Source organism: Lethenteron reissneri, chromosome 46 (assembly GCF_015708825.2).
Source record: "Lethenteron reissneri isolate LAM-NWPU_2019-01 chromosome 46, ASM1570882v1, whole genome shotgun sequence".
Lineage (NCBI taxonomy): Eukaryota > Metazoa > Chordata > Hyperoartia > Petromyzontiformes > Petromyzontidae > Lethenteron > Lethenteron reissneri.
Window position 1 is genome coordinate 1,397,911 of NC_083824.1, and position 27,542 is coordinate 1,425,452.

At 50.2% G+C, this 27,542-nt stretch overlaps 1 protein-coding gene across 2 annotated transcripts in view; it reads right to left on the reverse strand.

The window, feature by feature from the left end:
- Nucleotides 1-200: 200 nt before the first annotated feature.
- The window catches only part of AMACR (alpha-methylacyl-CoA racemase), a 116,152-nt gene continuing 88,810 nt past the window's right edge, over nucleotides 201-27,542 (reverse strand). For both annotated transcript variants that reach the window (XM_061570875.1, XM_061570874.1), the window contains one exon: nucleotides 201-1,888. In XM_061570875.1, coding sequence (XP_061426859.1) covers nucleotides 1,464-1,888 — 425 coding nt within the window. In that variant the 3' untranslated portion in view covers nucleotides 201-1,463. The remainder of the gene's footprint in view (nucleotides 1,889-27,542) is intronic.

The following is a 27,542-nucleotide window of genomic DNA, read 5'->3' on the forward strand; positions in this document are numbered from 1 at the left end:
ATTACACAGCAGCACTTGATGGCAAATAAACACCGCGAGCAATGCTCCTTGCCGGAGAGATAGTCCCGTGGGTTATGCATGAGACGCGACAATCAGTGCGCGAGAAAACAGAATTACATTTGGCATTCTGAGGGTGGTTTAAAAAAGCAGATAAGCATGTAAGCAAATCTCACACACACACACACAAAATATCCCATGAGTTTTGAATGACTGATATATAAATTGCTTTTTATTATCGTCAGATGTTTAAATTACATATTTTTACATAGCGAACAAAAAACAAGGGTTAATCACGTAACCAGTCGTTACAGAAATTCACAACAAAAGCTGATTGAAAGCACACCCTGCCAACGCTAATTTCAACAAATATAATATGCAGTATGCGCAACAATGTGCTATTTGACTGTTGAATTCGCATAATTGAGTGACATTGTTAGAAAAGAAAAAGTGCCGTTGTCTATTCCATACCGCGTGGCCGACATATCAGAAAAATCACCCAGAAAACCCTGAAATAACAAACCCCCGTTTTTAAAAATTGGAAACCAACTTACAAAACAATTCACCACAAGCCACCGCAATCTCTGTTAATTCATGAACATACACAATAATGGCAGCATTTGATATTTGTCTCATTGCAAACAAGGTTTCAAATTTGGAAAAACATGGGTGTTGAACTTCTTTCGCACTGTACGTATTTTTCAGTTGTTATCAGGGAGCACTTGTTATTTATGACTGAATATAGAAGGATGGTAATTATAGTCCCCTGCTTTGTACACAACCGCCAATTTAATCCCTGTAATTTAATCTATAAACGCAGCCCGTGGGGCTAACATGCTTATGCAGTGTCTTTATTCTTGTCTCTTGTATATTTTGGCAACCAGATCCATCCAAGTCTACGAGAAGTAGTGCGTTCACACTGCTAGATAAACTCAGGATGCCACGATGAAGAATTTCCCAGTGGTGCCGTTCAGCTCGTTGACGTGTCGTGGGGTTTGCACCACGCGTTGTCCGGCAAATGTTTTCGACATTCGCCCCACATGCTGGAAGCTTTCTCAGGAACCCAATTGAGTTTCTGAAGAAGCTGGCACCAAACTATACTAAACTATTTTTTATTTTATCAGGTAAGCCGCACTGAACTATATAATTATTTTTCAAAAGCGACCTGGCCACAAATGATTGCTCCACGGAATGGCTTATCATTTGGAAATATACAGCAGCCAAATACTCTAAACACATGTTTCTGAATGTGGAGGGAAAAACCGGAGGACCTGAAGAAAAACCACACAACCACTCCAAATATACAAGCGACAGGGTCGGGATTGAATCCATGACCTCCTATATACCGGGCGAGGTAATTAACATCTCGCCACCATGGCACCAAACACGTGCTACAACCAGAAAACACATTAGAGCTTTAATAATTTGGGTAAAATTACCACTTGGCCTCCCCCATCTGCAATAACTCAGAGGTGTGGCTTGTTTTTGCTGCCGGCGCTCTCCACGACTCCGTCAGCAAGAAGCTGCCGCACCTCCTGCTCGCCATAGCCGAGCTCGCGCAGCACGCTCTCCGTGTGCTGTCCGACCACAGGATCGGCGGCAGTGGTGCCGTCGCCGGGCCGCGCCGGCGTGCGCGACAGGCGCGGCGCCGGCGCGGGGACGTTGGTGCCATCGGCGTTGCGCAGGAAGGAGCCGCGCCCCGCGGCGTGCGCGTCGCCCGCCACCTCTTCCGGCGTGAGCACGGGCGTCACGCACGCGTCCATGCCCTCGAACACGCGGCACCAGTCGGCGCGCGACCGCTGGGCGAAGCAGCGTGAGAACTCGCGCTTGGTGGCCGGCCAGTCGTCCATGCTCATCTGGTGCGGCATGGTCGCCGGGTCCAAGCCCAAGCCTATTTGGTAAACACAAAGAAAGATATCCCCCAACTTATAGCCTTAACGGATTTGTCTCCCCAGTACTGATGTTTACAGACCTCACCAGGTACTCATTTAGAGCCGAGTTGACCTAGGGGAAGCTCACAAACCAGTACATTAGGAATCGAACTCGGGTCGACAGGTTTGTAGTAGAGTGCACGAACCACTATATTACCGCTCGGTACACACACACAAAAACAAAGATCCCCCGTATAGCCTGAACAGACTGTTGGGGCAAGTGCTGTTAGCGAGCACCCAGGAAGGCCGGCACGAGACATGAGGGGGTTGGTGGCCAGCACCACGCCCCGCAGCCTTTGTCTCCCTAGTGGAGTTGTTTACACACCGCACCAGGTACTCATTTGAGGTTGAGTCAACCTAGGGGAGGCCCGAGACCGGATCAGATAATCGTCACCGGTGTTGGCCATGAGCAGGAATCAAACCCGGGTTACTGGGTTCGTATTGTAGTGTAATAAAGGTCGTTGAAGCGACTTCTGGAATCCAGTCTTTATTCGTCTTTCATTACAGCACTCCTTCACGCTGCTGACAGACAGCGTGAGAGGGATAGAAAAGAGAGACGCGCGCAACCACGTGGCAGCCTGGACCCCCGCTCTCGCGTGGCCTCTCCCCTTCGTTCGTTCCAGTTCTGACCACGTGTTGTTCATCTCCACCCCTATTTAATACCCGGGTCACGTGGTACGTTTCCACCAATCCTGGTTAGCCTCTATGGAATCTTCCAGACTCCACCGTAGGCTCCCGGGGACCACGCCCCTGACTCGTCTCCCCATTGGCTGTGGCTAAAGCCAGCAGAACCAATCTTCTACAAACAGCTGTCACCTTTCCATTACGTCAGGGCCACGCCCCTAGGCTTCCCCCCATTGGCTATGGACCAGGACCGGCAGAGCCAATCATCGTGACGAGTTGTAATCCCGGATAAAACCTCACATTACAGTAGCATGCATATGCCTACACTGCTGACACAATAACATCACCCGCCATTCGGCACTAAGTGGTGGTGACGTTACCACAGCGCTTGTGCATGGCTATGTGCACATTAAGGCCACGTGAAGTGTCGAACGACCGCTAGCAGGAGGTTACGGGACATACCCAGGTGCCATGGATCGACTGACTGAGATGATTGGACAATGCACCACCTATGCCCCCTATTGTGCCAACTTGCTATGTTTTAGCCAGCCTCCGCTCCGCTTGTACAACATGTGGGCTCCACCGCACAACACACGAACTCCACCATACAACACGCATACTCCACAATACAACATGCATACTCCACAATACAACACGCGTACTCCACCATACAACACGCGTCCTCCACCGTACAATACACGTACTCCACCATACAACACACGAACTCCACCATACAACACACGTACTCCACCGTACAACATGCGTACTCCACCATACAACACGCGTACTCCACCGTACAACACGCGTACTCCACCGTACAACACGCGTACTCCACCATACAACACGCGTACTCCACCGTACAACACACGTACTCCACCATACAACACACGTACTCCACCATACAACACGCGTACTCCACCATACAACACACGTACTCCACCGTACAACACGCGTACTCCACCATACAACACGCGTACTCCACCGTACAACACGCGTACTCCACCATACAACACGCGTACTCCACCGTACAACACACGTACTCCACCGTACAACACGCGTACTTCACCATACAACACACGAACTCCACCATACAAGACACGCACACCACCGTACAACACGCGTACTCCACCATACAACACGCGTACTCCACCATACAACACGCGTACTCCACCATACAACACGCGTACTCCACCATACAACACACGTACTCCACCATACAACACACGTACTCCACCATACAACACACGCACTCGAACCGTACAACACGCGTACTCCACCATACAACACGCGTACTCCACCATACAACACGCCAACTCCACCATACAACACACGTACTCCACCATACAACACACGTACTCCACCATACAACACACGTACTCCACCATACAACACGCGTACTCCACCCTACAACACACGCACTCCACCATACAACACACGCACTCCACCATACAACACGCGTACTCCACCATACAACACGCGTACTCCACCATAAAACACGCGTACTCCACCGTACTACACACACTCTACCATACAACACACGAACTCCACCATACAACACACGAACTCCACCATACAACACGCGTACTCCACCATACAACACACGTACTCCACCATACAACACACGCACTCCACCATACAACACACGCACTCCACCATACAACACGCGTACTCCACCATACAACACGCGTACTCCACCATAAAACACGCGTACTCCACCGTACTACACACACTCTACCATACAACACGTGTACTCCACCATACAACACGCGTACTCCACCATACAACACGCGTACTCCACCGTACAACACATGCACTCCACCGTACTACACACATACTCCACCATACAACACACGAACTCCACCAAACAACACACGAACTCCACCATACAACACGCGTACTCCAGCATACAACACACGTACTCCACCATACAACACACATACTCCACCATACAACACGCGTACTCCACCATACAACATGCGTACTCCACCATACAACACACGTACTCCACCATACAACACGCGTACTCCACCATACAACACGCGTACTCCACCGTAGAACACGCGTACTCCAACGTACAACACACGAACTCCACGTGGACTCCACCGTACTACACACGTACTCCACCGTACAACACGCGTACTCCACCATACAACACGCGAACTCCACCATACAACACGCGTACTCCACCGTACAACACGCGTACTCCACCATACAACACGCGTACTCCACCATACAACACGCATACTCCACCGTACAACACATGCACTCCACCGTACTACACACATACTCCACCATACAACACACGAACTCCATCATACAACACATGCACTCTCCCATATAACACGCGTACTCCAACAAACAACACGCGTGCTCCACCATACAACACGCGTACTCCACCGTACAACACACGTACTCCATCATACAACACGCGTACTCCACCATACAACATGCGTACTCCACCATACAACACGCGTACTCCACCATACAACACGCGTACTCCATCATAGAACATGCGTACTCCACCATACAACACGCGTACTCCACCGTAGAACACGCGTACTCCACCGTACTATACACGAACTCCACGTGGACTCCACCGTACTACACGCACTCCACCATACAACACGCGTACTCCACCATACAACACGCGTACTCCACCATAAAACACGCGTACTCCACCGTACTACACACACTCTACCATACAACACACGAACTCCACCATACAACACACGAACTCCACCATACAACACGCGTACTCCACCATACAACACACGTACTCCACCATACAACACACGCACTCCACCATACAACACACGCACTCCACCATACAACACGCGTACTCCACCATACAACACGCGTACTCCACCATAAAACACGCGTACTCCACCGTACTACACACACTATACCATACAACACGTGTACTCCACCATACAACACGCGTACTCCACCATACAACACGCGTACTCCACCGTACAACACATGCACTCCACCGTACTACACACATACTCCACCATACAACACACGAACTCCACCAAACAACACACGAACTCCACCATACAACACGCGTACTCCAGCATACAACACACGTACTCCACCATACAACACACATACTCCACCATACAACACGCGTACTCCACCATACAACATGCGTAATCCACCATACAACACACGTACTCCACCATACAACACGCGTACTCCACCATACAACACGCGTACTCCACCGTAGAACACGCGTACTCCACCGTACAACACACGAACTCCACGTGGACTCCACCGTACTACACACGTACTCCACCGTACAACACGCGTACTCCACCATACAACACGCGAACTCCACCATACAACACGCGTACTCCACCGTACAACACGCGTACTCCACCATACAACACGCGTACTCCACCATACAACACGCATACTCCACCGTACAACACATGCACTCCACCGTACTACACACATACTCCACCATACAACACACGAACTCCATCAGACAACACATGCACTCTACCATATAACACGCGTACTCCAACAAACAACACGCGTGCTCCACCATACAACACGCGTACTCCACCGTACAACACACGTACTCCATCATACAACACGCGTACTCCACCATACAACATGCGTACTCCACCATACAACACGCGTACTCCACCATACAACACGCGTACTCCATCATACAACATGCGTACTCCACCATACAACACGCGTACTCCACCGTAGAACACGCGTACTCCACCGTACTATACACGAACTCCACGTGGACTCCACTGTACTACACGTACTCCACCGTACAACACGCGTACTCCACCATACAACACGCGAACTCCACCATACAACACGCATACTCCACCATACAACACGCGTACTCCACCATACAACACACGAACTCCACCATACAACACACGAACTCCACCATACAACACGCGTACTCCACCGTACAACACGCGTACTCCACCATACAACATGCATACTCCACCATACAACACGCGTACTCCACCATACAACACGCGAACTCCACCATACAACACGCGTACTCCACCGTACAACACGCGTACTCCACCATACAACACGCGTACTCCACCATACAACACGCATACTCCACCGTACAACACATGCACTCCACCGTACTACACACATACTCCACCATACAACACACGAACTCCATCATACAACACATGCACTCTACCATATAACACGCGTACTCCAACAAACAACACGCGTGCTCCACCATACAACACGCGTACTCCACTGTACAACACACGTACTCCATCATACAACACGCGTACTCCACCATACAACATGCGTACTCCACCATACAACACGCGTACTCCACCATACAACACGCGTACTCCATCATACAACATGCGTACTCCACCATACAACACGCGTACTCCACCGTAGAACACGCGTACTCCACCGTACTATACACGAACTCCACGTGGACTCCACCGTACTACACGTACTCCACCGTACAACACGCGTACTCCACCATACAACACGCGAACTCCACCATACAACACGCATACTCCACCATACAACACGCGTACTCCACCATACAACACACGAACTCCACCATACAACACGCGAACTCCACCATACAACACGCGTACTCCACCGTACAACACGCGTACTCCACCATACAACATGCATACTCCACCATACAACACGCGTACTCCACCATACAACACACGAACTCCACCATACAACACGCGAACTCCACCATACAACACGCGTACTCCACCATACAACACGCGTACTCCACCATACAACATGCATACTCCACCATACAACACGCGTACTCCACCGTACTACACACATACTCCACCGTACAAAACACATACTCCACCATACAACATGCGTACTTCACCGTACAAAACACGTACTCCACCAAACAACACGCGTATTCCACCATACAACATGCGTACTCCACCATACAACACGCGTACTCCACCATACAACACGCGAACTTCACCATACAACAGGCAAACTCCACCATACAACACGCGTAGTCCACCATATAACACGCGTACTCCACCATACAACACGCAAACTCCACCATACAACAGGCGAACTCCACCATACAACACGCGTACTCCACCATATAACACGCGTACTCCACCATACAACACGCGAACTCCACCATACAACACGCGAACTCCACCATACAACACGCGTACTCCACCGTACAACACGCGTACTCCACCATACAACACGCATACTCCACCATACAACACGCGTACTCCACCATACAACACGCGTACTCCACCGTACAACACACGTACTCCACCGTACAACACGCGTACTCCACCATACAACACGCGAACTCCACCATACAACAGGCGAACTCCACCATACAACACGCGTACTCCACCATATAACACGCGTACTCCACCATACAACACGCGAACTCCATTATACAACACGCGTACTCCACCATACAACACGCGTACTCCACCATACAACACGCGTACTCCACCATACAACACGCGTACTCCACCGTACTACACACATATTCCACCGTACTAAACACATACTCCACCATACAACATGCGTACTCCACCGTACTATACACGAACTCCACGTGGACTCCACCGTACTACACGTACTCCAACGTACAACACGCGAACTCCACCATACAACACGCAAACTCCACCATACAACAGGCGAACTCCACCATACAACACGCGTACTCCACAATATAACACGCGTACTCCACCATACAACACGCGAACTCCACCATACAACACGCGAACTCCACCATACAACACGCATACTCCACCATACAACACGCGTACTCCACCATACAACACACGAACTCCACCATACAACACACGAACTCCACCATACAACACGCGTACTCCACCGTACAACACGCGTACTCCACCATACAACATGCATACTCCACCATACAACACGCGTACTCCACCATACAACACGCGAACTCCACCATACAACACGCGTACTCCACCGTACAACACGCGTACTCCACCATACAACACGCGTACTCCACCATACAACACGCATACTCCACCGTACAACACATGCACTCCACCGTACTACACACATACTCCACCATACAACACACGAACTCCATCATACAACACATGCACTCTACCATATAACACGCGTACTCCAACAAACAACACGCGTGCTCCACCATACAACACGCGTACTCCACTGTACAACACACGTACTCCATCATACAACACGCGTACTCCACCATACAACATGCGTACTCCACCATACAACACGCGTACTCCACCATACAACACGCGTACTCCATCATACAACATGCGTACTCCACCATACAACACGCGTACTCCACCGTAGAACACGCGTACTCCACCGTACTATACACGAACTCCACGTGGACTCCACCGTACTACACGTACTCCACCGTACAACACGCGTACTCCACCATACAACACGCGAACTCCACCATACAACACGCATACTCCACCATACAACACGCGTACTCCACCATACAACACACGAACTCCACCATACAACACGCGAACTCCACCATACAACACGCGTACTCCACCGTACAACACGCGTACTCCACCATACAACATGCATACTCCACCATACAACACGCGTACTCCACCATACAACACACGAACTCCACCATACAACACGCGAACTCCACCATACAACACGCGTACTCCACCATACAACACGCGTACTCCACCATACAACATGCATACTCCACCATACAACACGCGTACTCCACCGTACTACACACATACTCCACCGTACAAAACACATACTCCACCATACAACATGCGTACTTCACCGTACAAAACACGTACTCCACCAAACAACACGCGTATTCCACCATACAACATGCGTACTCCACCATACAACACGCGTACTCCACCATACAACACGCGAACTTCACCATACAACAGGCAAACTCCACCATACAACACGCGTAGTCCACCATATAACACGCGTACTCCACCATACAACACGCGAACTCCACCATACAACAGGCGAACTCCACCATACAACACGCGTACTCCACCATATAACACGCGTACTCCACCATACAACACGCGAACTCCACCATACAACACGCGAACTCCACCATACAACACGCGTACTCCACCGTACAACACGCGTACTCCACCATACAACACGCATACTCCACCATACAACACGCGTACTCCACCATACAACACGCGTACTCCACCGTACAACACACGTACTCCACCGTACAACACGCGTACTCCACCATACAACACGCGAACTCCACCATACAACAGGCGAACTCCACCATACAACACGCGTACTCCACCATATAACACGCGTACTCCACCATACAACACGCGAACTCCATTATACAACACGCGTACTCCACCATACAACACGCTTACTCCACCATACAACACGCGTACTCCACCATACAACACGCGTACTCCACCGTACTACACACATATTCCACCGTACTAAACACATACTCCACCATACAACATGCGTACTCCACCGTACTATACACGAACTCCACGTGGACTCCACCGTACTACACGTACTCCAACGTACAACACGCGAACTCCACCATACAACACGCAAACTCCACCATACAACAGGCGAACTCCACCATACAACACGCGTACTCCACAATATAACACGCGTACTCCACCATACAACACGCGAACTCCACCATACAACACGCGTACTCCACCATACAACACGCATACTCCACCGTACTACACACACTCCACCATACAACACACGAACTCCACCATACAGCACACGAACTCCACCATACAACACGCGTACTCCACCGTACAACACGCGTACTCCACCATACAACATGCATACTCCACCATACAACACGCGTACTCCACCATACAACACGCATACTCCACCGTACTACACACACTCCACCATACAACACACGAATTCCACCATACAGCACACGAACTCCACCATACAACACGCGTACTCCACCATACAACACACGTACTCCACCATACAACACACACACTCTACCATACAACACGTGTACTCCACCATACAACACGCGTACTCCACCGTACAAAACATGCACTCCACCGTACAACACGCGTACTCCACCATACAACACGCGAACTCCACCATACAACAGGCGAACTCCACCATACAACACGCGTACTCCACCATATAACACGCGTACTCCACCATACAACACGCGAACTCCACCATACAACACGCGTACTCCACCATACAACACGCGTACTCCACCATACAACACGCGTACTCCACCATACAACACGCGTACTCCACCGTACTACACACATATTCCACCGTACTAAACACATACTCCACCATACAACATGCGTACTCCACCGTACTATACACGAACTCCACGTGGACTCCACCGTACTACACGTACTCCAACGTACAACACGCGTACTCCACCATACAACACGCAAACTCCACCATACAACAGGCGAACTCCACCATACAACACGCGTACTCCACAATATAACACGCGTACTCCACCATACAACACGCGAACTCCACCATACAACACGCGTACTCCACCATACAAAACGCATACTCCACCGTACTACATACACTCCACCATACAACACACGAACTCCACCATACAGCACACGAACTCCATTATACAACACGCGTACTCCACCGTACAACACGCGTACTCCACCATACAACATGCATACTCCACCATACAACACGCGTACTCCACCATACAACACGCATACTCCACCGTTCTACACACACTCCACCATACAACACACGAATTCCACCATACAGCACACGAACTCCACCATACAACACGCGTACTCCACCATACAACACACGTACTCCACCATACAACACACACACTCTACCATACAACACGTGTACTCCACCATATAACACGCGTACTCCACTGTACAAAACATGCACTCCACCGTACAACACACGTACTCCACCGTACAACACGCGTACATCACCATACAAGACACGCACTCTACCATACAAGACACGCACACCACCATACAACACACGTACTCCACCATACAACACACGAACTCCACCATACAAGACACGCACACCACCATACAACAAGCGTACTCCACCATACAACACGCATACTCCACCATACAACACACGCACTCCACCATACAAGACACGCACACCACCATACAACACACGTACTCCACCATACAACACACGAACTCCACCATACAAGACACGCACACCACCATACAACAAGCGTACTCCACCATACAACACGCATACTCCACCATACAACACACGCACTCCACCGTACAACACGCGTACTCCACCATACAACACGCGTACTCCACCATACAACACGCATACTCCACCATACAACACACGTATTCCACCATACAACACACGTACTCCACCATACAACACACGTACTCCACCATACAACACGCGTACTCCACCATACAACATACGTACTCCACCATACAACATGCGTACTCCATCATACAACACGCGTACTCCACCCTACAACACACGCACTCCACCATACAACACACGCACTCCACCATACAACACGCGTACTCCACCATACAACACGCGTACTCCACCATACAACACGCGTACTCCACCGTACTACACACATATTCCACCGTACAAAACACATACTCCACCATACAACATGCGTACTCCACCGTACTATACACGAACTCCACGTGGACTCCACCGTACTACACGTACTCCAACGTACAACACGCGTACTCCACCATACAACACGCAAACTCCACCATACAACAGGCGAACTCCACCATACAACACGCGTACTCCACAATATAACACGCGTACTCCACCATACAACACGCGAACTCCACCATACAACACGCGTACTCCACCATACAACACGCATACTCCACCGTACTACATACACTCCACCATACAACACACGAACTCCACCATACAGCACACGAACTCCACCATACAACACGCGTACTCCACCGTACAACATGCGTACTCCACCATACAACATGCATACTCCACCATACAACACGCGTACTCCACCATACAACACGCATACTCCACCGTTCTACACACACTCCACCATACAACACACGAATTCCACCATACAGCACACGAACTCCACCATACAACACGCGTACTCCACCATACAACACACGTACTCCACCATACAACACACACACTCTACCATACAACACGTGTACTCCACCATATAACACGCGTACTCCACCGTACAAAACATGCACTCCACCGTACAACACACGTACTCCACCGTACAACACGCGTACTTCACCATACAAGACACGCACACCACCATACAACAAGCGTACTCCACCATACAACACGCATACTCCACCATACAACACACGCACTCCACCATACAAGACACGCACACCACCATACAACACACGTACTCCACCATACAACACACGAACTCCACCATACAAGACACGCACACCACCATACAACAAGCGTACTCCACCATACAACACGCATACTCCACCATACAACACACGCACTCCACCGTACAACACGCGTACTCCACCATACAACACGCGTACTCCACCATACAACACGCATACTCCACCATACAACACACGTATTCCACCATACAACACACGTACTCCACCATACAACACACGTACTCCACCATACAACACGCGTACTCCACCATACAACATACGTACTCCACCATACAACATGCGTACTCCATCATACAACACGCGTACTCCACCCTACAACACACGCACTCCACCATACAACACACGCACTCCACCATACAACACGCGTACTCCACCATACAACACGCGTACTCCACCATACAACACGCGTACTCCACCGTACTACACACATATTCCACCGTACAAAACACATACTCCACCATACAACATGCGTACTCCACCGTACTATACACGAACTCCACGTGGACTCCACCGTACTACACGTACTCCAACGTACAACACGCGTACTCCACCATACAACACGCAAACTCCACCATACAACAGGCAAACTCCACCATACAACACGCGTACTCCACAATATAACACGCGTACTCCACCATACAACACGCGAACTCCACCATACAACACGCGTACTCCACCATACAACACGCATACTCCACCGTACTACATACACTCCACCATACAACACACGAACTCCACCATACAGCACACGAACTCCACCATACAACACGCGTACTCCACCGTACAACATGCGTACTCCACCATACAACATGCATACTCCACCATACAACACGCGTACTCCACCATACAACACGCATACTCCACCGTTCTACACACACTCCACCATACAACACACGAATTCCACCATACAGCACACGAACTCCACCATACAACACGCGTACTCCACCATACAACACACGTACTCCACCATACAACACACACACTCTACCATACAACACGTGTACTCCACCATATAACACGCGTACTCCACCGTACAAAACATGCACTCCACCGTACAACACACGTACTCCACCGTACAACACGCGTACTTCACCATACAAGACACGCACTCTACCATACAAGACACGCACACCACCATACAACACACGTACTCCACCATACAACACACGAACTCCACCATACAAGACACGCACACCACCATACAACAAGCGTACTCCACCATACAACACGCGTACTCCACCATACAACACGCGAACTCCACCATACAACACGCGTACTCCACCATACAACACGCATACTCCACCGTACTACATACACTCCACCATACAACACACGAACTCCACCATACAGCACACGAACTCCACCATACAACACGCGTACTCCACCGTACAACATGCGTACTCCACCATACAACATGCATACTCCACCATACAACACGCGTACTCCACCATACAACACGCATACTCCACCGTTCTACACACACTCCACCATACAACACACGAATTCCACCATACAGCACACGAACTCCACCATACAACACGCGTACTCCACCATACAACACACGTACTCCACCATACAACACACACACTCTACCATACAACACGTGTACTCCACCATATAACACGCGTACTCCACCGTACAAAACATGCACTCCACCGTACAACACACGTACTCCACCGTACAACACGCGTACTTCACCATACAAGACACGCACTCTACCATACAAGACACGCACACCACCATACAACACACGTACTCCACCATACAACACACGAACTCCACCATACAAGACACGCACACCACCATACAACAAGCGTACTCGACCATACAACACGCATACTCCACCATACAACACACGCACTCCACCATACAAGACACGCACACCACCATACAACACACGTACTCCACCATACAACACACGAACTCCACCATACAAGACACGCACACCACCATACAACAAGCGTACTCCACCATACAACACGCATACTCCACCATACAACACACGCACTCCACCGTACAACACGCGTACTCCACCATACAACACGCGTACTCCACCATACAACACGCATACTCCACCATACAACACACGTATTCCACCATACAACACACGTACTCCACCATACAACACACGTACTCCACCATACAACACGCGTACTCCACCATACAACACACGTACTCCACCATACAACATGCGTACTCCATCATACAACACGCGTACTCCACCCTACAACACACGCACTCCACCATACAACACACGCACTCCACCATACAACACGCGTACTCCACCATACAACACGCGTACTCCACCATAAAACACGCGTACTCCACCGTACTACACACACTCTACCATACAACACACGAACTCCACCATACAACACACGAACTCCACCATACAACACGCTTACTCCACCATACAACACACGTACTCCACCATACAACACACGCACTCTACCATACAACACGTGTACTCCACCATACAACACGCGTACTCCACCGTACAACACATGCACTCCACCATACTACACACATACTCCACCATACAACACACGAACTCCACCTTACAACACAAGGAACTCCACCATACAACACGCGTACTCCACCATACAACACACGTACTCCACCATACAACACGCGAACTCCACCATACAACACACATACTCTACCGTACTACACACATACTCCACCATACAACATGCGTACTCCACCATACAACACACATACTCCACCATACAACACGCGTACTCCACCATACAACATGCGTACTCCACCATACAACACGCGTACTCCACCGTAGAACACGCGTACTCCACCGTACTATACACGAACTCCACGTGGACTCCACCGTACTACACGTACTCCACCGTACTACACGCGTACTCCACCATACAACACGCATACTCCACCGTACAACACATGCACTCCACCGTACTACACACATACTCCACCATACAACACACGAACTCCACCATACAACACATGCACTCTACCATATAACACGCATACTCCAACATACAACACGCATACTCCACCATACAACACGCGTACTCCACCATACAACACGCGTACTCCACCATACTACACACATACTCCACCGTACTAAACACATACTCCACCATACAACACGCGTACTCCACCATACAACATGCGTACTCCACCATACAACACGCGTACTCCACCATACAACACACGTACTCCATCATACAACATGCGTACTCCACCATACAACACGCGTACTCCACCGTAGAACACGCGTACTCTACCGTACTATACACGAACTCCACGTGGACTCCACCGTACTACACGTACTCCACCGTACAACACGCGTACTCCACCATACAACACGCGAACTCCACCATACAACACGCGAACTCCACCATACAACATGCGTACTCCACCATACAACACGCGTACTCCACCATACAACACACGAACTCCACCATACAACACGCGTACTCCACCATACAACACGCGTACTCCACTGTACAACACGCGTACTCCACCATACAACAAGCATACTCCACCATACAACACGCATACTCCACCATACAACACGCGTACTCCACCATACTACACACATACTCCACCGTACTAAACACATACTCCACCATACAACATGCGTACTCCACCGTACAACACACGTACTCCACCATACAACACGCGTACTCCACAATACAACATGCGTACTCCACCATACAACACGCGTACTCCACCATACAACACGCGTACTCCACCGTAGAACACGCGTACTCCACCGTACTATACACGAACTCCACCATACAACACGCGTACTCCACCGTAGAACACGCGTATTCCACCGTAGAACACGTGGACTCCACCGTACTACACGTACTCCACCGTACAACACGCGTACTCCACCATACAACACGTGAACTCCACCATACAACAGGCGAACTCCACCATACAACACGCGTACTCCACCATATAACACGCGTACTCCACCATACAACACGCGAACTCCACCGTACTACACACACTCTACCATACAACACACGAACTCCACCATACAACACACGAACTCCACCATACAACACGCGTACTCCACCATACAACACACGTACTCTACCATACAACACACACACTCTACCATACAACACGTGTACTCCACCATACAACACGCGTACTCCACCATACAACACGCGTACTCCACCGTACAACACATGCACTCCACCGTACTACACACATACTCCACCATACAACACACGAACTCCACTATACAACACACGAACTCCACCATACAACACACGTACTCCAGCATACAACACACGTACTCCACCATACAACACACATACTCCACCGTACTACACACATACTCCACCATACAACATGCGTACTCCACCATTCAACACACGTACTCCACCATACAACACGCGTACTCCACCATACAACATGCATACTCCACCATACAACACGCGTACTCCACCGTAGAACACGCGTACTCCACCGTACTATACACGAACTCCACGTGGACTCCACCGTACTACACACGTACTCCACCGTACAACACGCGAACTCCACCATACAACACGCGTACTCCACCGTACAACACGCGTACTCCACCATACAACACGCGTACTCCACCATACAACACGCGTACTCCACCGTACAACACACGTACTCCACCATACAACACGCGTACTCCACCATACAACATGCGTACTCCACCATACAACACGCGTACTCCACCATACAGCACGCGTACTCCATCATACAACATGTGTACTCCACCATACAACACGCGTACTCCACCGTAGAACACGCGTACTCCACCGTACTATACACGAACTCCACGTGGACTCCACCGTACTACACGTACTCCACCGTACAACACGCGTACTCCACCATACAACACGCGAACTCCACCATACAACACACGTACTCCATCATACAACATGCGTACTCCACCATACAACACGCGTACTCCACCGTAGAACACGCGTACTCTACCGTACTATACACGAACTCCACGTGGACTCCACCGTACTACACGTACTCCACCGTACAACACGCGTACTCCACCATACAACACGCGAACTCCACCATACAACACGCGAACTCCACCATACAACATGCGTACTCCACCATACAACACGCGTACTCCACCATACAACACACGAACTCCACCATACAACACGCGTACTCCACCATACAACACGCGTACTCCACTGTACAACACGCGTACTCCACCATACAACAAGCATACTCCACCATACAACACGCATACTCCACCATACAACACGCGTACTCCACCATACTACACACATACTCCACCGTACTAAACACATACTCCACCATACAACATGCGTACTCCACCGTACAACACACGTACTCCACCATACAACACGCGTACTCCACAATACAACATGCGTACTCCACCATACAACACGCGTACTCCACCATACAACACGCGTACTCCACCGTAGAACACGCGTACTCCACCGTACTATACACGAACTCCACCATACAACACGCGTACTCCACCGTAGAACACGCGTATTCCACCGTAGAACACGTGGACTCCACCGTACTACACGTACTCCACCGTACAACACGCGTACTCCACCATACAACACGTGAACTCCACCATACAACAGGCGAACTCCACCATACAACACGCGTACTCCACCATATAACACGCGTACTCCACCATACAACACGCGAACTCCACCGTACTACACACACTCTACCATACAACACACGAACTCCACCATACAACACACGAACTCCACCATACAACACGCGTACTCCACCATACAACACACGTACTCTACCATACAACACACACACTCTACCATACAACACGTGTACTCCACCATACAACACGCGTACTCCACCATACAACACGCGTACTCCACCGTACAACACATGCACTCCACCGTACTACACACATACTCCACCATACAACACACGAACTCCACTATACAACACACGAACTCCACCATACAACACACGTACTCCAGCATACAACACACGTACTCCACCATACAACACACATACTCCACCGTACTACACACATACTCCACCATACAACATGCGTACTCCACCATTCAACACACGTACTCCACCATACAACACGCGTACTCCACCATACAACATGCATACTCCACCATACAACACGCGTACTCCACCGTAGAACACGCGTACTCCACCGTACTATACACGAACTCCACGTGGACTCCACCGTACTACACACGTACTCCACCGTACAACACGCGAACTCCACCATACAACACGCGTACTCCACCGTACAACACGCGTACTCCACCATACAACACGCGTACTCCACCATACAACACGCGTACTCCACCGTACAACACACGTACGCCACCATACAACACGCGTACTCCACCATACAACATGCGTACTCCACCATACAACACGCGTACTCCACCATACAGCACGCGTACTCCATCATACAACATGTGTACTCCACCATACAACACGCGTACTCCACCGTAGAACACGCGTACTCCACCGTACTATACACGAACTCCACGTGGACTCCACCGTACTACACGTACTCCACCGTACAACACGCGTACTCCACCATACAACACGCGAACTCCACCATACAACACGCGAACTCCACCATACAACATGCGTACTCCACCATACAACACGCGTACTCCACCATACAACACACGAACTCCACCATACAACACGCGTACTCCACCATACAACACGCGTACTCCACTGTACAACACGCGTACTCCACCATACAACAAGCATACTCCACCATACAACACGCATACTCCACCATACAACACGCGTACTCCACCATACTACACACATACTCCACCGTAATAAACACATACTCCACCATACAACATGCGTACTCCACCGTACAACACACGTACTCCACCATACAACACGCGTACTCCACAATACAACATGCGTACTCCACCATACAACACGCGTACTCCACCATACAACACGCGTACTCCACCGTAGAACACGCGTACTCCACCGTACTATACACGAACTCCACCATACAACACGCGTACTCCACCGTAGAACACGCGTATTCCACCGTAGAACACGTGGACTCCACCGTACTACACGTACTCCACCGTACAACACGCGTACTCCACCATACAACACGTGAACTCCACCATACAACAGGCGAACTCCACCATACAACACGCGTACTCCACCATATAACACGCGTACTCCACCATACAACACGCGAACTCCACCGTACTACACACACTCTACCATACAACACACGAACTCCACCATACAACACACGAACTCCACCATACAACACGCGTACTCCACCATACAACACACGTACTCTACCATACAACACACACACTCTACCATACAACACGTGTACTCCACCATACAACACGCGTACTCCACCATACAACACGCGTACTCCACCGTACAACACATGCACTCCACCGTACTACACACATACTCCACCATACAACACACGAACTCCACTATACAACACACGAACTCCACCATACAACACACGTACTCCAGCATACAACACACGTACTCCACCATACAACACACATACTCCACCGTACTACACACATACTCCACCATACAACATGCGTACTCCACCATTCAACACACGTACTCCACCATACAACACGCGTACTCCACCATACAACATGCATACTCCACCATACAACACGCGTACTCCACCGTAGAACACGCGTACTCCACCGTACTATACACGAACTCCACGTGGACTCCACCGTACTACACACGTACTCCACCGTACAACACGCGAACTCCACCATACAACACGCGTACTCCACCGTACAACACGCGTACTCCACCATACAACACGCGTACTCCACCATACAACACGCGTACTCCACCGTACAACACACGTACGCCACCATACAACACGCGTACTCCACCATACAACATGCGTACTCCACCATACAACACGCGTACTCCACCATACAACACGCGTACTCCATCATACAACATGTGTACTCCACCATACAACACGCGTACTCCACCGTAGAACACGCGTACTCCACCGTACTATACACGAACTCCACGTGGACTCCACCGTACTACACGTACTCCACCGTACAACACGCGTACTCCACCATACAACACGCGAACTCCACCATACAACACGCGTACTCCACCATACAACACGCGTACTCCACCATACAACACACGAACTCCACCATACAACACGCGAACTCCACCATACAACACGCGTACTCCACCGTACAACACGCGTACTCCACCATACAACATGCATACTCCACCATACAACACGCGTACTCCACCATACAACACACGAACTCCACCATACAACACGCGAACTCCACCATACAACACGCGTACTCCACCGTACAACACGCGTACTCCACCATACAACATGCATACTCCACCATACAACACGCGTACTACACCGTACTACACACATACTCCACCGTACTAAACACATACTCCACCATACAACATGCGTACTCCACCGTACAACACACGTACTCCACCAAACAACACGCGTACTCCACCATACAACATGCGTACTCCACCATACAACACGCGTACTCCACCATACAACACGCGTACTCCACCATACAACATGCGTACTCCACCATACAACACGCGTACTCCACCGTAGAACACGCGTACTCCACCGTACTACACACGTACTCCACCGTACAACACGCGTACTCCACCATACAACACGCGAACTCCACCATACAACAGGCGAACTCCACCATACAACACGCGTACTCCACCATATAACACGCGTACTCCACCATACAACACGCGTACTCCACCGTAGAACACGCGTACTCCACCGTACTATACACGAACTCCACGTGGACTCCACCGTACTACACGTACTCCACCGTACAACACGCGTACTCCACCATACAACACGCGTACTCCACCATACAACACACGAACTCCACCATACAACACGCGAACTCCACCATACAACACGCGTACTCCACCGTACAACACGCGTACTCCACCATACAACATGCATACTCCACCATACAACACGCGTACTCCACCATACAACACACGAACTCCACCATACAACACGCGAACTCCACCATACAACACGCGTACTCCACCGTACAACACGCGTACTCCACCATACAACATGCATACTCCACCATACAACACGCGTACTACACCGTACTACACACATACTCCACCGTACTAAACACATACTCCACCATACAACATGCGTACTCCACCGTACAACAGACGTACTCCACCAAACAACACGCGTACTCCACCATACAACATGCGTACTCCACCATACAACACGCGTACTCCACCATACAACACGCGTACTCCACCATACAACATGCGTACTCCACCATACAACACGCGTACTCCACCGTAGAACACGCGTACTCCACCGTACTACACACGTACTCCACCGTACAACACGCGTACTCCACCATACAACACGCGAACTCCACCATACAACAGGCGAACTCCACCATACAACACGCGTACTCCACCATATAACACGCGTACTCCACCATACAACATGCGAACTCCACCATACAACACGCGAACTCCACCATACAACACGCGTACTCCACCGTACAACACGCGTACTCCACCAAACAACATGCATACTCCACCATACAACACGCGTACTCCACCATACAACACGCGTACTCCACCGTACAACACACGTACTCCACCGTACAACACGCGTACTCCACCATACAACACGCGAACTCCACCATACAACAGGCGAACTCCACCATACAACACGCGTACTCCACCATATAACACGCGTACTCCACCATACAACACGCGAACTCCACCATACAACACGCGTACTCCACCATACAACACGCGTACTCCACCGTACAACACGCGTACTCCACCATACAACATGCATACTCCACCATACAACACGCGTACTCCACCATACAACACGCGTACTCCACCGTACTACACACATACTCCACCGTACTAAACACATACTCCACCATACAACATGCGTACTCCACCGTACAACACACGTACTCCACCATACAACACGCGTACTCCACCATATAACATGCGTACTCCACCATACAACACGCGTACTCCACCATACAACACGCGCACTCCACCATACAACATGCGTACTCCACCATACAAAACGCGTACTCCACCGTAGAACACGCGTACTCCACCGTACTATACACGAACTCCACGTGGACTCCACCGTACTACACGTACTCCAACGTACAACACGCGTACTCCACCATACAACACGCAAACTCCACCATACAACAGGCGAACTCCACCATACAACACGCGTACTCCACAATATAACACGCGTACTCCACCATACAACACGCGAACGCCACCATACAAAACACGTACTCCACCATACAACACGCGTACTCCACCATACAACACGCGTACTCCACCATACAACATGCATACTCCACCATACAACACGCGTACTCCACCATACAACACGCATACTCCACCGTACTACACACACTCCACCATACAACACACGAACTCCACCATACAGCACACGAACTCCACCATACAACACGCGTACTCCACCATACAACACACGTACTCCACCATACAACACACACACTCTACCATACAACACGTGTACTCCACCATACAACACGCGTACTCCACCATACAACACGCGTACTCCACCGTACAAAACATGCACTCCACCGTACAACACACGTACTCCACCGTACAACACGCGTACTTCACCATACAACAAGCGTACTCCACCATACAACACGCATACTCCACCATACAACACATGCACTCCACCGTACAACACGCGTACTCCACCATACAACACGCGTACTCCACCATACAACACGCATACTCCACCATACAACACACGTACTCCACCATACAACACACGTACTCCACCATACAACACACGTACTCCACCATACAACACGCGTACTCCACCATACAACACACGCACTCCACCATACAACACACGCACTCCCCCATACAACACGCGTACTCCACCATACAACACGCGTACTCCACCATAAAACACGCGTACTCCACCGTACTACACACACTCTACCATACAACACACGAACTCCACCATACAACACACGAACTCCACCATACAACACGCGTACTCCACCATACAACACACGTACTCCACCATACAACACACGCACTCTACCATACAACACGTGTACTCCACCATACAACACGCGTACTCCACCATACAACACGCGTACTCCACCGTACAACACATGCACTCCACCGTACTACACACATACTCCACCATACAACACACGAACTCCACCATACAACACACGAACTCCACCATACAACACGCATACTCCACCATACAACACACGTACTCCACCATACAACACGCGAACTCCACCATACAACACACATACTCTACCGTACTACACACATACTCCACCATACAACATGCGTACTCCACCATACAACACACGTACTCCACCATACAACACGCGTACTCTACCATACAACATGCGTACTCCACCATACAACACGCTTACTCCACCGTAGAACACGCGTACTCCACCGTACTATACACGAACTCCACGTGGACTCCACCGTACTACACACGTACTCCACCGTACAACACGCGTACTCCACCATACAACACGCGTACTCCACCATACAACACGCGTACTCCACCGTACAACACACGAACTCCACCGTACAACACACGAACTCCACCATACAACACGCGTACTCCACCATACAACACACGTACTCCACAATACAACACGCGTACTCCACCATACAACACGCGTACTCCACCATACAACACGCGTACTCCACCATACAACACGCGCACTCCACCATACAACACGCGTACTCCACCATACAAAACGCGTACTCCACCGTAGAACACGCGTACTCCACCGTACTATACACGAACTCCACGTGGACTCCACCGTACTACACGTACTCCAACGTACAACACGCGTACTCCACCATACAACACGCAAACTCCACCATACAACACACGTACTCCACCATACAACACACGCACTCTACCATACAACACATGCACTCCACCGTACTACACACATACTCCACCATACAACACACGAACTCCACTATACAACACACGAACTCCACCATACAACACGCGTACTCCAGCATACAACACACGTACTCCACCATACAACACACATACTCCACCGTACTACACACATACTCCACCATACAACATGCGTACTCCACCATACAACACACGTACTCCACCATACAACACGCGTACTCCACCATACAACATGCATACTCCACCATACAACACGCGTACTCCACCGTAGAACACGCGTACTCCACCGTACTATACACGAACTCCACGTGGACTCCACCGTACTACACACGTACTCCACCGTACAACACGCGAACTCCACCATACAACACTCGTACTCCACCGTACAACACGCGTACTCCACCATACAACACGCGTACTCCACCATACAACACGCGTACTCCACCGTACAACACATGCACTCCACCGTACTACACACATACTCCACCATACAACACACGAACTCCACCATACAACACATGAACTCTACCATATAACACGCGTACTCCAACAAACAACACGCGTACTCCACCATACAACACGCGTACTCCACCGTACAACACACGTACTCCACCATACAACACGCGTACTCCACCATACAACATGCGTACTCCACCATACAACACGCGTACTCCACCATACAACACGCGTACTCCATCATACAACATGTGTACTCCACCATACAACACGCGTACTCCACCGTAGAACACGCGTACTCCACCGTACTATACACGAACTCCACGTGGACTCCACCGTACTACACGTACTCCACCGTACAACACGCGTACTCCACCATACAACACGCGAACTCCACCATACAACACGCGTACTCCACCATACAACACGCGTACTCCACCATACAACACACGAACTCCACCATACAACACGCGAACTCCACCATACAACACGCGTACTCCACCGTACAACACGCGTACTCCACCATACAACATGCATACTCCACCATACAACACGCGTACTCCACCATACAACACACGAACTCCACCATACAACACGCGAACTCCACCATACAACACGCGTACTCCACCGTACAACACGCGTACTCCACCATACAACATGCATACTCCACCATACAACACGCGTACTACACCGTACTACACACATACTCCACCGTACTAAACACATACTCCACCATACAACATGCGTACTCCACCGTACAACACACGTACTCCACCAAACAACACGCGTACTCCACCATACAACATGCGTACTCCACCATACAACACGCGTACTCCACCATACAACACGCGTACTCCACCATACAACATGCGTACTCCACCATACAACACGCATACTCCACCGTAGAACACGCGTACTCCACCGTACTACACACGTACTCCACCGTACAACACGCGTACTCCACCATACAACACGCGAACTCCACCATACAACAGGCGAACTCCACCATACAACACGCGTACTCCACCATATAACACGCGTACTCCACCATACAACACGCGAACTCCACCATACAACACGCGAACTCCACCATACAACACGCGTACTCCACCGTACAACACGCGTACTCCACCATACAACATGCATACTCCACCATACAACACGCGTACTCCACCATACAACACGCGTACTCCACCGTACAACACACGTACTCCACCGTACAACACGCGTACTCCACCATACAACACGCGAACTCCACCATACAACAGGCGAACTCCACCATACAACACGCGTACTCCACCATATAACACGCGTACTCCACCATACAACACGCGAACTCCACCATACAACACGCGTACTCCACCATACAACACGCGTACTCCACCGTACAACACGCGTACTCCACCATACAACATGCATACTCCACCATACAACACGCGTACTCCACCATACAACACGCGTACTCCACCGTACTACACACATACTCCACCGTACTAAACACATACTCCACCATACAACATGCGTACTCCACCGTACAACACACGTACTCCACCATACAACACGCGTACTCCACCATACAACATGCGTACTCCACCATACAAGACGCGTACTCCACCATACAACACGCGCACTCCACCATACAACATGCGTACTCCACCATACAAAACGCGTACTCCACCGTAGAACACGCGTACTCCACCGTACTATACACGAACTCCACGTGGACTCCACCGTACTACACGTACTCCAACGTACAACACGCGTACTCCACCATACAACACGCAAACTCCACCATACAACAGGCGAAGTCCACCATACAACACGTGTACTCCACAATATAACACGCGTACTCCACCATACAACACGCGAACTCCACCATACAAAACACGTACTCCACCATACAACACGCGTACTCCACCATACAACACGCGTACTCCACCATACAACATGCATACTCCACCATACAACACGCGTACTCCACCATACAACACGCATACTCCACCGTACTACACACACTCCACCATACAACACACGAACTCCACCATACAGCACACGAACTCCACCATACAACACGCGTACTCCACCATACAACACACGTACTCCACCATACAACACACACACTCTACCATA